Here is a 14762-nt window from a genome sequence, read left to right as displayed (position 1 = left end):
GACATTTTGCCTGTAAGTCACATCCATATGTCATTTGTGATGCATTGAAAAGACGCAGCTGGTCAACAGGACGAGAGATGATCAATCAGCTGCTAATAAATGATTTTGAACTTTAGTTTAACTCCTCGTCCACTGAACCAACGGTGCTGAACCGTTTGATTGATGCCGACCCGTTCTGTTCTGTAGCCAACGCTCGTAGTCACCTGCACATTTGGTCCTGCTGATGAGGGGGGGTCCCGGGGCCCCGGTGCCGCCCTCCCCAGGCCGGGTGAGCAGCACGCTGATGTGGTACTCCGTGTCCGGCTCCAGGTGCCACACCTTGTAGGTGAGGGAGCCCACGCCGTGCGTCTCCGTCCACGTGGACTGGCTGGCTCTGTACTGGATCTCCCGCCGGATCACCGGCCCGTCGCCCACGATGGAGTTAGTGTTGAGCTGGATGATCAGGTAGGTGGGGCCCGCGCGCAGCAGCTGGGGGGGCGCTATTGGCGTCGGGGGAACTGTAGTGAAGAATGGCAACAGTGTGTAAACATGGTTATTAATGTACGCGTGTTAGAATACATGTGCATGTGAGCGAACAGGCCTGTGTTCAGTGACGGGACCTGTCTGTATAAACAGCTGATTGATGACGCGGCCTCCGTAGAATGATGATACAGACTTCACAGCAGGTAGAAAATGTGCTGCTGCATTTACAATCACATACAAGATATTTACCTATTTACTGCACTCAGCTTTTAAAAGTTTTGATGACTTTTAGGACTTATTTATGAGTCTAGCTGCAAAGTTACTCGTGTTGGGCAGGATGTATTTCTCAACCAGTGGAAGTAACATTAAGTTAAGTAATGTTGTAGTTCTACTTGATTCGCTCCTATTTTATCATCTTAGTGAAATTGTTTACTCCAGTGTTCAATGGGCCACACACATTTATGAACTTAACACACAGATTTAGACGTGCATGTAAGATAATGTGGGTAAAATGACTGAATAAAAACTGTCTAGTGGTTATAAACTTGTCACTGACCTGACTAAGTGCTGATCTAGATGAAGTTGAGAGCTAAAATAAAGTTTTTCCTCTTGATGCTCATCATTTCTTGACTGTTAAACCAAACCATCAGACCACTGAACACGACGCTTTGCCACTTGAACCATTACTTGCCATCGAATCAAGCGCATGACGCGCGCTCACCTCTGACGATGAGCTCCCCGAAGTTGGACACGGCCGCTCCTCTGCTGGACAGCGTGACGCAGCGGTAGAGGTCCTGCTCCCCGCGCTGCGCCTCCACCTGGAACGTGGCCATCAGACGCTTGTGGCTTAGCCGCGACAGCGCGGGCGCGTCCAGCACCGCGCCGCTCCTCCGCTGCACAGAGAAGAGATCAGCCGTGAGGCCGCCGGACCCGACTCACAGTCTATTCGGGCCGAGCGGCTGACGGGAAGACAAAGATGGGCTGGAATTATCCGCATGGGAGGCCCAGATAATAAATACGTGATGAATGTCAGCGGGAGCGCTACTTTCTGCTTCTAACGCCTGGTGACACGGGCCTCCCGGGACTCGAGCTGACATCTTCTCATCTCCTGCCACGCTAATGTGCTGGCGCTCCAGGCGTCGGCAATCGGCTCAAGCAGCAGAACACGGAATCAGGGGTCGGTGCTCACAATGAGCCTTTCCAGGTGCAAGCTGCAAAATACACTACGCAGTCGCATGTTTGATTTGGTTTATGAGGATAGAGGGAAGATGCTGCACTGGTGGAATATATGAAATCATCCAGTGACTGGGTCCTACTGCCTGAGGCCAGACACTTTAACTCCAGCTTTGGTATCACTACAATCAGTCTCTTCTGCTACAAAACCTCCAAGGAGTGCTTTCAATTTGTTTCCTACTTCATCCAGTCCTGTGTGTTGTTTTGAAGTGAAGCAAAGCATTGATTTTCACCCTAATTCCTAAACAAATAAATGCCGGTGAACAGAGCCTCGCCGCATATCTTTACCGGGGGCTCGTGTGAGAACTAACTCAGGTGCGGACCCCGAGTGAAGGAGCCAAACAGCGTCTGAGGCAACGCGGGCGCCACAGGACAGACAACCAAGTATGATGTTAATTAACCAAGAGACACTGCGCTAACAATTTGTTTGCACTGAGAATTAGAGGAGAGAGCAGAGCGCCGCGGCTCAACACTGGTCCAAAGTCGACCTCCGCAGCATCAGGGAGATCAAAGACAACGCAGCAATTAGCAGACTCAGTGTTGATGATCAAACGGGCCTCGAACAACAAATAGTGGAACAGAAGCCGTTAATGGTTTGTGATATGTCTCTATTTTCTGCTGTTAACAGTTTTTTTTTTCCTCCTAATGAGAAAAGGAGGAAGCAGTTGAAGGGAGTCTTGGCTCAGGCAGAGAAGTTTACCGCAGCATACTGTCAATTTACAAAAGACAACTGCGGTATTGTTTGCTTGGCTTTTTGTGTGTGTGGGTGCAGAAGCGAAGCTCTGGCAACACATTTGCAAATTCCGAAACTGATAAAAATGCCTCTTTCACATGCCGATGATCTTCAAAGCCTTCAATTCAGAGATGAGAAGCCGCGCGCGTGCGTGCGTGTGTGTGTGCGTGTGTGTGTGTGTGTGTGTGTGTGTGTGTGTGTGTGTGTGTGTGTGTGTGTGTGTGTGTGTGTGTGTGTGTGCGTGTGGAGGGGTAAAATCGTGCGGAAACACAAGGGACGAATCACCAAATATATGAAGATCTCATTTGCAAAGCGCCTTCTCCCCGCTGCCGTCGTTTCAAAAGCACTTAGATGTGCAGGCTTCAAGGCCGGAGGAAGAGTGGAGGCATTCAGGGATGGATTTCTGAAGACTAATATTAGCTCATATTCAAACTAGGAAAATTGAAAGTATTTTCAGTTGGTGCGTGAGAAAGATGACTTTAGGGGCTTTAGTAAACTAAACACCACTACAATCGAACAGCTACAGACGCAGAGGCACAAAGTTGGCAAGCTTCCGAAATACTCCTTTAACCACAACCATTAAAAAGAGAAATTAAAAAAAAACTACCGCAACGTTTTCCTCGTTATGTCATCACTTCTTTCACCAGGTTTGATTCTCTCCAGTTGAATCTTATGAAGTCATTATCAACAGATTTTTTTAAACAGGTATTGGACCCTACAGCTTTAGTTCTGTGGGAGTTCTTCAGGATGGTGCAGCTCAGGTTCTGCATGTTAAACTCTGTCAGCGTTAAGCACAACCGGAGCAACGGGTCGACCTTCTCCACCTGCCATCGCGTAACCAAGTGGTTCCCTTCATAATAACAGTTCTTCTCCCCCACTACTCGACTGAATCCTAATAACCAGGTGGTGTCGTGACATAAAGGTCGTTTGCCCCCACTCTCACCTCCAGCAGGAAGGGCTCCGTCTCGGACACTTTGCCCGTGGCCACGCACTGGAACGAGGCGTTCTGGCCGGCGTTCACCTCCACGTCCCCTAAACGAGAGAAATGAGGCACCTTGTCTGTGGGAGGAGAGAATCACAACACACACCAACAGTTAGATACCGTAGGTACGGAGGAACATCTGGCAGCTTATTGGATTTTATACTAGATACAGGTGGTTTTCTGTTTTTTCCCAGTGTTTGTGTGTGCCTGATTCTTTTCTCCAGAACAATGAACTTAAACTACTACTCAACCTTCTGTGTGCAGATCAAAAAGCTGCAAACGAACAAACAAACTGCAATAGAATACGACCTAGCCCCAGCTGAGATGTAAAACAGATAATGGTACCAAAGAACTGTATGTTGCTACATGTGTCTGGCTTATCAAATGACTGACCCCAATTATGATAGTTATGATAGATAGGATTTTAGGGTTATTAACGTTAAATATGCCTAAACTTTCCTCAATTATAATCTGATTTGAATTTGTTAAAAGACATTTGAGCATTTTTCTCTATACCAAAACACTGCTGCAACGCGCCTCCAGTTGTCTTCATATTGGAGTAAACCTACTGTAGTACTGTAGTTTTCATAGTCATGTTAATCTTCACATCATATGACACGGATTCTTGTTTTGCCTTTGTTGTGCTCATACGTTATTCATTGACATCACTGCTGTCATTTGAGGCTTTTATGATACCAGCATTTAAATGTAAAGTGTCTCTAAGTGAAGCGAGGGCTCTTGCACTCGACTTGCCCTACAGACATAAGGAAACGAGAGGTGTTACTGCAAGCGTTAACAACAGAGCCTTTTTTCCAGGTGTCCCGATAGAATCTATGACAGTGTGACAGTGAAGGTGAAGCAGCTGAACAGATTTGACTTCTCAATGTCTCAAATGTCTTCCCTTCAAAGCCTCAATTAGGAAGATGCTCTCATACTTCCTCTGTCATCATCGCTATCGCTACTATTTGTTCCCCCAATGAAAACTTTCAGACTACAACATTTCATCTACTGTACATGAGCTGCTTCTAAAGGAAGTGTCATAATCTTCTACTTAGAGTCAAACTTGACTGGGAGAAACCTGACCAAAGATCACGTCCTGTGCTGATAAGGCTGCTGCATCTCTTAAGCTCATTCCCCTGAAATGATGTCATAGTCTGTTAGAAAAGAACTCCATTATGTTAATTACGTTAATATATGTTTAATATATTTTTATTTAAATTACATAAATATTTTAATTGTTTTAAATCCTGTATTTTTATTCTTCACTTCCCTTTGGCTGTAACACAGAACTTCCCCCATTGTGGGAGTTAAAAGGCTGCATTATACATTAAAAATAAAAATATCTGTAGTGGCTTTAAACATATGAGAACAAGCACACGTCCTGTGTTGTGCTGCGCGTCACGCTCGCTTGTCGGGAAGGAAACTTCCAGTCGACTATTAGAGACGTGCGTTCACAGGCCCAATTATAGAAAAAGTCATCGAGGACGAGACAAGTGCATTAATAGTTACAGAGGAGATTCAATTTACATTCTAAAAGCCCGGTAGTGAGGATATGTGGCCTGTCTGGCCTCAATTAATGCCACTAAACATAAATAGAGGCGAGGTTAGTTCGGTCTCAGACGTATTCTGACTGACGGAGATGCTGGCGCTTTAAATTAGTAATGCTGCCTCTTGTTTGTGATGCAGCAGAGATTGGCCCTGAAACACGTGTTCGGAATAAACACAGCGACTCTGGAGGAAAGCAGCACAACTGTCAAATGAGTGGGGCCACAAACTTACCAGCAGCTGCTTTTGAGCTGGACGTTTGTTCGGTAGACGCGCCGTGTTTACTTAGACACTATCGTGTACATTCACTGCTAAAACTAAGGAAAAGTGATAAAAGGAAAAGTTGCTTTTCGTTCCACTACTGTTTTCCAGTGAGAATTCTGTGATTTATAGCGTGCGGCCTTTTTCAGTGGAGCCACATCTGAGTTTCATGAACCCATAAATCCTCTGCATCGTCATTCATTAACATTTCCCCACCTTCATGGAGCTACACAGCAATATAGCTGTTCTTACATAAGGCAATTACTGCATTTCTTAACAACAACTGTGATTGAATAGTTTCTAGGCAAGCTGTGTAAATTACAGGAACACTGAGGCCCATTGCTTTATTTTTGCTGTAGACTGAAAGCCAGTCAGTCGCGTTGCATCTGACCTAAACTGGTAGAAACCTTTCTGTCACCGAGTTCATTTTGCTGCTGCCATCGCAGACTTCCACCATGGATGGAGATTAACGAGTCGATGAAGAAGCCATGACAGCAGCTCCCCTGTCGTTTGTGTTTCATCAGTCCAGAATGTTCGAGGCTCATCTCTCAGCTTTTAATACTTTTTCACATGCTTCTTGCTCACGAGCATTGTAAATCTTCAGGTGTAGCCTCTGAACCTTTGCTCATAAAGTCTTGTGCAAACAATAGACTGTGATCCTTTCACTCCCGCCTTACGGAGGCTGTTGCCGACATACAGTAACAATTGTTTACAGTTCTTCCAGTGTTTCTGTCAGTCACATGTTCTAAAAATGTTGTATGCATAAACACAAGGTGTTCAACAGAAATAAAGAAATCGGTTCCAACACATAGACATATAAATATAAATATAAATGTATAAAAATGAAACATGAAAATCTTGTCTTTGATCAATGAGTCAATAATTCATTGTGGTAAATTCTTTGATTACTAGTTAATCTCTATTTTGGTCTCAACCAACCCTTGTTGATAAAAGCCAGAGCCTGCCTATTTCCAGGCAAACCAAAATGATTTAATTCAGCTTTTGTTCACGGCTTGACGGGCACGACATCTTCCCGAGAGAACACATTGTAGCATTACCACAACTCGAAAGGCTGCGACCTCCCGGTTTTCCCAGCGATGACCAAGAAGTCCCCACAAGGATCAAAGTACAACCACCAGCTGTCCTTTTACCGTCTGCAGCGTCACATTAGCTGTAGAAGCGCCGGGCTGCGAGCGCAGGGATCAGAGGAAAAGGTCAGCCATTCTGGCAGGACAAAAGAGAAACTTCCGACTGCGTAATTGTGGCTGTGACACTCAGGACAGGTACGCGCTATGCGCATCTCCAGCCTCCTCCCTGTCAGTGGGACTGCCTTATAGGCTGCCATTGTTCAGCGGGACACTGTTCCTGAACCCGCTAAAGGTTAGTGCCGCAGGTAGCGGCGCCGGGCGCGAGGGCTACTTACAACAGGGGTAATTGAGCAGCACGATGTCGTCCAAGGCGATGTAGCCCTGTCGCTCCTCGGAAACCGTCGCCTCGAAGACGACCTGTGAAGACAATGAGCAGATTCAATTACTACAGGCCATTGCTTTTGGAGCGTCAAGATGACTGACGGAGAGGGAAATTAGGGAGATACAGTCTGAGAGGCTTTTATCGTAGATACCAACACTGGTGTAAATTCCAGTGTTCAGGATCTACAAGGGTCTAAGATTCTTTCTAATTAGGTTCAGAGGTTGTGTATAGAATATATGGATCCTTTTGACACATTCAGATGAAGACAACAAAGATAAGAAGATAGATACAGGAAGTGAGCAAGGACGAGAGGAGTGAGGAGCTCAACAATCAGATAATCTGTAGTTTTACCTAACTTCCTCAGCCAGTTTATGGAATAATGCCTGTTTTTTAATTGATGTGACTGAGGGAAACTCATTTGAATGGATGGTTTTATGAGCTGTGCACAGTTGTGTGTTCAAACTGTGACCTGTTACCAGTTAACTGGTTCATCTGAGTGCTTGTAGTGCGCTCGCAGTCACGTAGGTTTTATCTATTATTAATCTGGAAAAACCTAATCCAACACATATTTTACAGCAGATCGTATCTACAAATGTAAATGGTAATTCTAAAAATGCCATAAAAGCCAAACAACATTAAAGAACATGACAGCTTCGCTTCCTCCTCCTCCATCGCCTCCATCAATCCACCGGGGAGCTGCTGCTTCCTAAACGCAGCCTAAACATTCACTAACTCATCTAAATGAGGCAGGAGCATGCTGAGCCTCAAAGTAAATCGGGAGGCCTCCCAGAGTGCAACAAAGTCATTCCGCGTTTCCGAGCAGTAATTACAGTCGGCCGAGCCCAAATCACTCCTCTACAAGCAACCCTTCACTTTGTGCTGCAGCGTGACCGACTCCAAGCTGGAATATCGAGTGCGCTGGCTGAATACTGGACTAGACGTGTGTGTGTCACTTGTTCCCCCCCACCTCCCACCTCACTATTATCCCCGAGTCTCGTGGAAGTCAAAATGTGATCATGCACTCCGATGGGTAATAAATTGCTGTGTTGACAATACATCAGCCTTTACGTGTCTCGGGCCAATCAATATCACAAAAGGCCTTGGCAGAAGGATACAAACCAAAGCTTTCTTTCCACTAATTTATTTTTATTTTTCAGCCCTACGTCGCACCATTAGAGACGTCTGACCGATTAACTCCTCAATTCATCACGCGTCAACGCATCGATTGGCTCAGCTCCGCGCCCTGAGCCGTCATTAAGCTCCGCCGTTACTGCCCCGACTTATAGAAAGTACGGTTCAGTGCCGCTGTGCTAGACGCGGAGGAATAATCTTGGCATCTAATAGCTGAGCACATGTAAATAGGAGCTATTACACAAACTATTGTACTAGAATGTAGCTGCAGTCTAGGTGATTGAAAACGAGTCTGTTTGCTCGGTATGAGGAGACTGGGCCGATGAGAGGATGACGGGAAAGCTTGATACACAAAGCAAGATGAGAAGTTATGTAGGTTATGTATTTATTTTTGGGCCTTACTCTACTAGATTAGATAGATAGACACTAGATTAGTTGTAAAAATTGAAAATCTGTTAGTAGTAAGTAGTAGTAAGTCCAATGAACGGTGGCTGAACTGATTTTCAGCTCCAGCTTTTTGACGCCTCTGAATGATAACATCCTCTGAAGGCTACAAACTCATCGTACAAGGTTTACTGCCATTCATTCCCAAACTGAAACCACAAGGAGCAGCATGATGGTCTGCAAAAGCCTGTGTCTTATTTAGTGTTATTTGAAAAAGTGGTTCAGGGGAGATGGAACAGGAGAACACCTTGCATAAGAGGTGATAGAAGGTACAAGGTTTTAGCTTAAGTCATACTGATATTGTGTGTCATGATGGTACCTGATAGCATCTTTAATATTTTATGGTAAAGTTGTACCTTTTTCCAATACCCACACAAGTAGGCACTGGGAAATCTACTTCTGCAAACAATGTAAGAGATGGATTCATCCAATTGAGAATACCCAGTTCAAGGTGATGCCATTCTCCAGCTTTCTCTCAGTTTCTCTTTGGCTTTTTGTTGCCAAAAAAGAAAAGAAGATGGCGACACACTAGATACTGCAGAAGCGCAAACTGTGATGTGTAATTCAAGGTTTGGTTTTCAGCAAACAGCAGGGTGCCATCCCACAGGAGAGAATGCTGTGTTGCATTCAAGGACAGCAGGACAAATGTAGGAGACACAGGGAGCCTAAATTACAAAGCAACAGATAGTCATGGAGTTGGCCAGTCGCATTTAAAGTAAAACATATGTCAACGTTTTAGTGTTGTGCCTGTGAAGCATATTGCTGGAGAATTAATGGTGTAAAGTAGCAAAATCCATATTACGTCCCAGGAGGCCTCAGTGAAGAAAAAGGCATTGAATTAAACAAGGTCTGCTCAGTAATTAATATTTTTAGGATTTAGTTTTCATTATATTACTGTGTGTGTGTGTGTGTGTGTGTGTGTGTGTGTGTGTGTGTGTGTGTGTGTGTGTGTGTGTGTGTGTGTGTGTGTGTGTGTGTGTGTGGGTGGCTGGGTGGTTGAGCAATCATTGTTACGTAGCTGCAATAAATCTTCATGAATGCTTTAACTCATTTGACAGAAAAATTGTTGGACTTAATTTTACCTGTGTTTTGTCAATTGATCTTTGCTCAGCTACAACGAGAGGCACACTATTGATATGCAATAATTAGCAATATGGCAGGAAAAATGCACAGCCTGCGATACCACCTGGCACTTTCTCCCCTGCAGGCCGAAGGAATGCAGCGTGGTGCAGCAGCTTCTCTGCAGCAGGAACCACCACACGCATGTGTAGTTTTAGTATTAACAAATAATATTAAAATAAATTCTGTCTAACAGTCCATTTTGCTTTCATTTTAATTGCTCAGTTTTTATATTCAAGATGTAAGGAAGGTTAGAATTTTACTGAATGTTTGTTACTGAAGACATCGACGGCGTCATCGCGCTGAAATTGACAATAGATTCTGGACTCTTGTTTAATGATAAATAATATGTTAATACTAGTTCCTAGTAGACCCACTGACATAAAGTTAAAGAAAAATGTAACATTTAGAAAATTATAGCAGATAACAGTGTATGCTGATGATGTTTTGCTTTGTGCTGATAATCAAGACCTCTGCTGTAGCGAGGATGCAAGTACGAATGGTTGGATTTGATACAGTATCACTACCCGTGGAAGAGCACATTTCTCTGGCAATTACCAGCCCGCCAAATTAAAAGATAGACTTTTCTGAACTGATAATAGACACAAAGTGAACGGAAGGAGACAGAGAGCAATCTCAAGGTTATCCAAGTAAAAGCAATAATGTGGGATAATAAATTAGAGTTACCGTATCAAGATCACCGTACTGTACTCTATTGCTTTGACTTTATTGACTTGGTTTGATATGATGAAGCAATTAAATTTGTCTGGCAAGGTAGAAAAAAAACGCATCTCACAGAATTAAGCCAAGTAGCATGGACTCTAGATTTAAGGCGTGGAATAAGAGAGATACTGTATCACTTCTGTTACTCTAGTTATGCTATTAAAACAGTAGAAACAGTAGCTTCACAAATAGCAGTTTTACAATAAATTATGGTAAATGAATCTGAGCGAGAACCTCATGTAATACTATACTAATATAATTATTTATTTAAAATTATTATATAATTATACATATAATTGGGAATTTAATACATAAAGTGGTTATTGGAGCTTGTCAAGTCTATAAGTCAATCTACATTATGACAAAAACATTAACTGTTATGTAATTTAACCAAATAATGCAAAAGGTAGAACAAAATGATACTAATACACAAATTAAATAATGTATCAACAGTGTGAAGCATTTCATCTATGTCTTAGTGGTTCAAATCATGCTGGGGAAAAACATCATGACTGCATTTTCTTAAGATCTGTCAGATATTCTAAAAACATATCTGGGAAATCGTGTGCATTTTCAGGCTGCATTTACAATAATATTAGTCTGACCTGCCAGGCAGCATGAAAGCAAATGACACGTATCTCCTGGAAATATTTACCGCAGCAGAAAAAGGCCACCACCTGTAGGTGGTTACGCACTGATCCACCTCTGCTGCAGTCTTTGATGAAATCATCAAAGAGACTCGAGAGATGGAATAACAAACTTATTCATACAGCCTATTCTTAGCAGGATGGACACAATGGATAATATTTGTTGAAATGGGCAAACAAACACGTTTCTTCTCCAGCTTTGCGGGACAAATATTTACTGCATTTACTTATTGTGTTTTTTGTTTCTGACACAAAAATATGACCTTCATTAATAACAATGTAAAAGAAACACCTAATCATTACCGACATTTGATGACAAAGACGTTGTTCTTATTTTAACAGAATGTGCTATCAGCCGTGAACATCTTGTTTTCTGAGATACTGGCACGAAATTTTAATATCGCACAGCCATCAAAGCCAAAAAAACAAAAGACCAACAAGACCTCTGATGGCAGTCCAACATATCTCAGCAGCCGTCTGTTGTTCCTGAGGGGGTGTCGATGCTTGCTGATTACTAGATTTTTTTTGTATTCCTGCATTTCTAACAGTCCCTACCTCTAGCAGCTGCACCCCACACACACACCCTCTCCTCCTCTGAAGCGGTAGCTGCTGCTCAGCAGAGCCCTGGGAAGTGATCTGTTGGCAAGCGGTGCTGGACGCTGATCTTTATCACCGGCACTGGATGGATAAGTCGAGCCCTCTGGGGCCTGAGCTGAGCTTTGAGTCATATCGGGTGGGAGACGGTAAAGAGAGCGAGAGAGGCCCCGAGGTGCAAGGTACTCTACAAAGAGGCAGCGAGCCTCACTCTGGACTGTCCGGCTTCACACGGCGCCACGGACTCGGTGTATTGCTGCGGGCCCGTTTTGAAGCCTCTTCAGTCATCTGCACAGCTCCACGTGCCTCATTACCTGCTGCCGACCAACCTGGTTTATTGGACAAATAAAGCAATCTGTCCTGTGTCTAAATGCCTGGCGGGGGAGCGGCCTCGTCTCATTATTCAGACAACACGGGCGTACCTCGCCAGAGCGGCGGATCACACCGCGTATGCACACCTATCCAAATGCTAAGCACTGCGGCGGTACCTCCAGCTGCAGCGCACCCCCTCCCTCCACCCAGCACCTCTGCAGCGTCCACAACGTCCACACAAAAGGGAAGAAAATCATTACTTTGAATCAGTTCGGCTGTTTGTGAGCGTCGCTGAGGACAGGAGGGATGAGCGCAGCGAAGCGCCGGCCGTCCTCATTGATCTGCGCGGCCCTCTAATCTCATTAACCGCCTCTTGATTTATTGAAACGGGGGCCCAGAGTGCACCGAGGTTACGGAAGCAGGCGCCCCGCCGCCTCCCCGGGACTCGGGGTCGCGCGGAATTGAGGTCAAGTGACTGTGACTGTTCGGCGCTCCCCCGGTTTCCTTTCACCAGCCGCTGCCTTCGCGTTAATGCCAATGAGGTGGGCCGCCGTGGTGGCGACGGGGCTCGGCGGCAAGACGGGGGGTGTTAGGGGATAAATTACGGGCTGTAATGAGGTGAAGCAGGACTGCATCCAGTCATCACAATCGCACGAGCTACACGCGAGCGCTAATAATGCGGCGCCGACAATACAGGCGTCAAACTGAGCTATTGATTCCTCTGCGGCACGCAGGTAAATTGGCCAATAAATAAAGATACTATGTAAACACACACCCACTGCAATTATACACCTATTGAGCCACTGTGATACATGACACTGCTGCAATTGGCTAATTCCTGTATGTGCTGTGAATTATCACCAAGCGCGGTAGAACATTACAGAGAAACGTAACAAAGCTGTAACTTGGACATCGGATATTTAGGGGCAATTAGGAATAATCCTGAGATTAGAAATAGAATCAGTGCAAACAAAGACACTAGAAGACGCCTCTGATGAGATCTGATTAGAAAGTTCCCTCCCAGTGCCACGCGAGACTTTTGTTGCTACAGGCTAAGTAGCGCGTTCGTCCGCCGAAGCGCGAACCCGATCTTGACGAGTAAAAATCCGCTGAGTGGCCCTTTAACTAAACGTGCCCACAGCTCTGTCAGACGTGCTGCTGTTTATTTTTATCGCTTGCATAAAAGAACACAAACGTTGCAAGATGAAACTGAGTTGGAGCCATGAACACGGCTCTTCCCCCACGTTCGAAAGGATCAATGTGAAGTAATTGGAGCTTTTGTTTTTAGAGTCTTCAATTCGATTCCTGAACCAAAATATGGTGGATTTGTATCTGGATCCTATTTGGCTCTAGCGCAAGCCGTGATGCAAATCACGCTAGGAATAAAATAAAATACTGTGTATCAAAGTCGCAATCTAACACTGACAAGTAATTACAGCCATTTTGTGTAAGCAGGTCAGCCTGTGGGAACGGAGCACCTCAGAACCATAAATTACATACACTCTTTGTTGTTCCTGAATGCCTCACATGCAGAGCACCAGAGTGCTTGATGAAAGTTCACCCTGAGTCATTTTTATACCTACAGTAAAGCCTGCCCACAAAGACAAGTAAGTCTCACTACTAACATGCATAACACAATCACGGCCTTGATTTTAGTGTATCAGTGCCAGTGTAAATACTCCTATCTAGTTGTATCTTGTAGTTACTGCACCTGGTATTCACTGGGCCAGAAAGTGCTGACGGCGAGTTCCACCTGGTGCCACTGGCGGCCCTGCGAGCCGGAGATGTTCCACACGGCGCTGCCCTTGGAGCCCCCGTTGACCCTGATGTGGACCTGCAGGTCCCCGGGGCTGTGGCCGTCGCGGCTGTACAGGAAGTAGCTAAACTGGATGCAGTGGGTGTCGTTCTCGCTGAGCGGCAGCAGCAGCAGCTGGGCCCGCTGGCCGCCAAAGTGCTGCGAGGAGTTGACCATCATGAAGGAGCCTGGAGGGGGAGGAGGCCAAATATAAATGAAGAGCGAAGACTCTGCACTTACAGCGGGTGCACTTCACCAACAGCAGCCAGACAAGCTGGCTGACCTGAAAAACAAAGAAATAACAAGATCCAGTTCTTTGGGCTTCACTGGTAAACGTCAGCCCAGGATAGATATGTCATGTTAGTTTGCAGCCACTGAGGAACTGTCTCTTTATTTTTAAAGCCCCGAAAAAGAGCCCGAGCGCCCGAGAGCTGACAGGCTCAAGGTTGTTACTCGGAATCTCTGTGCAACACGCGCTGGCTATTTGTCTGCGTTTTGGTCGGCGTGTGCCTCTCACCGCTTCCCCACTTTCACAGGATTCTATCGGGTTTTTTTTTTTTTTTTTGCGAAGCCGCCTCAGATCTTGGGCGCTCAAAGCCGCGGCGCCGGGCGTCAGACTGGGATTTCATTTTGGGCCGAGGTTCACAGAGTCACTGCCGGCGCTCTCATCCTGGGAGGTGGGAGGAGCGTCGCAGTGGAGAGCGGGGGAATAAAGGGGTGAGTGCTGCCTTTGACTGCGGCCTGAGGAAAATGACTGCATCGCCACGATTCAACGAGAAATAAATGCAAACATTTAAATTAATGCTGTAAATGCTTTCTCTTTTATTATTATTTATTTCATTATTGATCACAAGATATAATTTGATGAGGAGGTCAATCTGAGCCTGAATTGCACACTTTCTCTCCGACCTAACCTCCCAATCGTCATCATCATCATCATCATCATCATCATCATCATCATCATCATCATCATCATCATCATCATCATCATCATCATCATCATCATCATCGCTATCATATCGACCTGTCTGTGCTGCCAGCGGGAGGGTGTACATACACTAAGAAATGACCTTCTGATCCGGTGCAGTACAGTGGATAGTGCTGGTTGACAAGCGCTGACAATGGAATCGTGGGTAATGTAGTTGCACAGGTACTACAGTCAAGCGAGCTTGCAATCATAGCCCTGCCTCCCCCCATTAATCACACTGACACGGTTATTAGGCCGTAATGGCAACAGAGGGAGCGTTTAGACCAGGGAGATGGCTGCAACACTCAAACAACTGATATGCAGAACACACACACACACACACA

The 14762-nt window shown here is 45.2% G+C and overlaps 1 protein-coding gene across 4 annotated transcripts in view; it reads right to left on the bottom strand.

Annotated features, from left to right (window-relative positions):
- ptprua (protein tyrosine phosphatase receptor type Ua) overlaps window positions 1-14762 on the bottom strand; it is a 116978-nt gene that overhangs the window by 38347 nt on the left and 63869 nt on the right. For all 4 annotated transcript variants that reach the window (XM_029166185.3, XM_029166187.3, XM_029166184.3 and 1 more), the window contains exons 3-7: window positions 13368-13639; window positions 6640-6721; window positions 3372-3487; window positions 1184-1355; window positions 204-497 (exon numbers count right to left, since the gene is read on the bottom strand). In XM_029166185.3, the coding sequence (XP_029022018.1) occupies window positions 204-497; window positions 1184-1355; window positions 3372-3487; window positions 6640-6721; window positions 13368-13639 (936 nt within the window). The remainder of the gene's footprint in view (window positions 1-203; window positions 498-1183; window positions 1356-3371; window positions 3488-6639; window positions 6722-13367; window positions 13640-14762) is intronic.

The sequence above is a fragment of the Betta splendens genome, chromosome 11, assembly GCF_900634795.4.
Source record: "Betta splendens chromosome 11, fBetSpl5.4, whole genome shotgun sequence".
NCBI lineage: Eukaryota > Metazoa > Chordata > Actinopteri > Anabantiformes > Osphronemidae > Betta > Betta splendens.
Note: the sequence above shows the minus strand (reverse complement) of the source record. Positions and strands in the feature narration are given on the sequence as shown.